Raw genomic sequence first — 859 nt, forward strand, 5'->3', positions numbered from 1 at the left:
CTAAGGGCTGCCCCCGGGAGTCCTAACCTGGAGATTCTCCACGCACAGGGACTTCTCAGAAGCAAAGTTCTCTCCTGTGACTGAATTTCAGTATCTCTTTCCTTCCTGGCACAAGTCCGGGCTCACCTGGTTCAGCGACTGGCCCCCCGACTTGTGCCTTTGCCATCAAAGTGAAGATTCCTATTTCCATTTGCCTTTTCACGTTATACACATCGGCTGGGATTGCCCAGTGAACCTGGCTAAAAGCAGAGCCATGGGGCCAAACAAGCAGTTGGGATTTAGCCATGGCTGCAGCTTGGGTCCTGGTGTTGGTGACTGTGATGCTGGACTTGGCCAGAGCAGGCCCTGTCCCCACGTCCAAGCCCACCACAACTGGGAAGGGCTGCCACATGGGCCGGTTCCAATCTCTGTCACCACGGGAGCTGGAGGGCTTCAAGAAAGCCAAGGATGCCTTAGAAGAGTCGCTCTCGCTGAAGAACTGGAGCTGCAGCCCTCACCACTTCCCCAGGACCCGGGACCTGAGGCAGCCGCAGGTGTGGGAGCGCCCTGTGGCCTTGGAGGCGGAGTTAGACCTGACGCTGAAGGTCCTGGGTGCTGTGGCAGACTCGTCCTCGGGGGTCATCCTGGACCAGCCGCTGCACACGCTGCGCCACATCCACTCCGAGCTTCAGGCTTGCATCCCGGCTCGGCCCACAGCAGAATCCCAGCCCCGGGCCGCCTCCACCACTGGCTGTGCCAGCTCCAGGAGGCCACACAGGAGGAATCCCAAGGCTGTCTCGAGGCCTCTGTCACATTCAACCTCTTCCGCCTCCTCATAAGGGACCTGAGAATTGTTGCCAGTGGAGACCTGCATATCTGA

General features: G+C 59.3%; 1 protein-coding gene across 1 annotated transcript; it reads left to right on the top strand.

Moving 5' to 3' along the window:
• Window positions 1-284: 284 nt before the first annotated feature.
• LOC103000389 (interferon lambda-1-like) lies at window positions 285-859 on the top strand. The gene is given in 2 exon segments (XM_028167290.1): window positions 285-708; window positions 711-859. Coding segments are annotated over 2 exon segments (573 nt in total).

Source organism: Balaenoptera acutorostrata, chromosome 15, assembly GCF_949987535.1.
Source record: "Balaenoptera acutorostrata chromosome 15, mBalAcu1.1, whole genome shotgun sequence".
Taxonomy (NCBI): Eukaryota; Metazoa; Chordata; class Mammalia; order Artiodactyla; family Balaenopteridae; genus Balaenoptera; species Balaenoptera acutorostrata.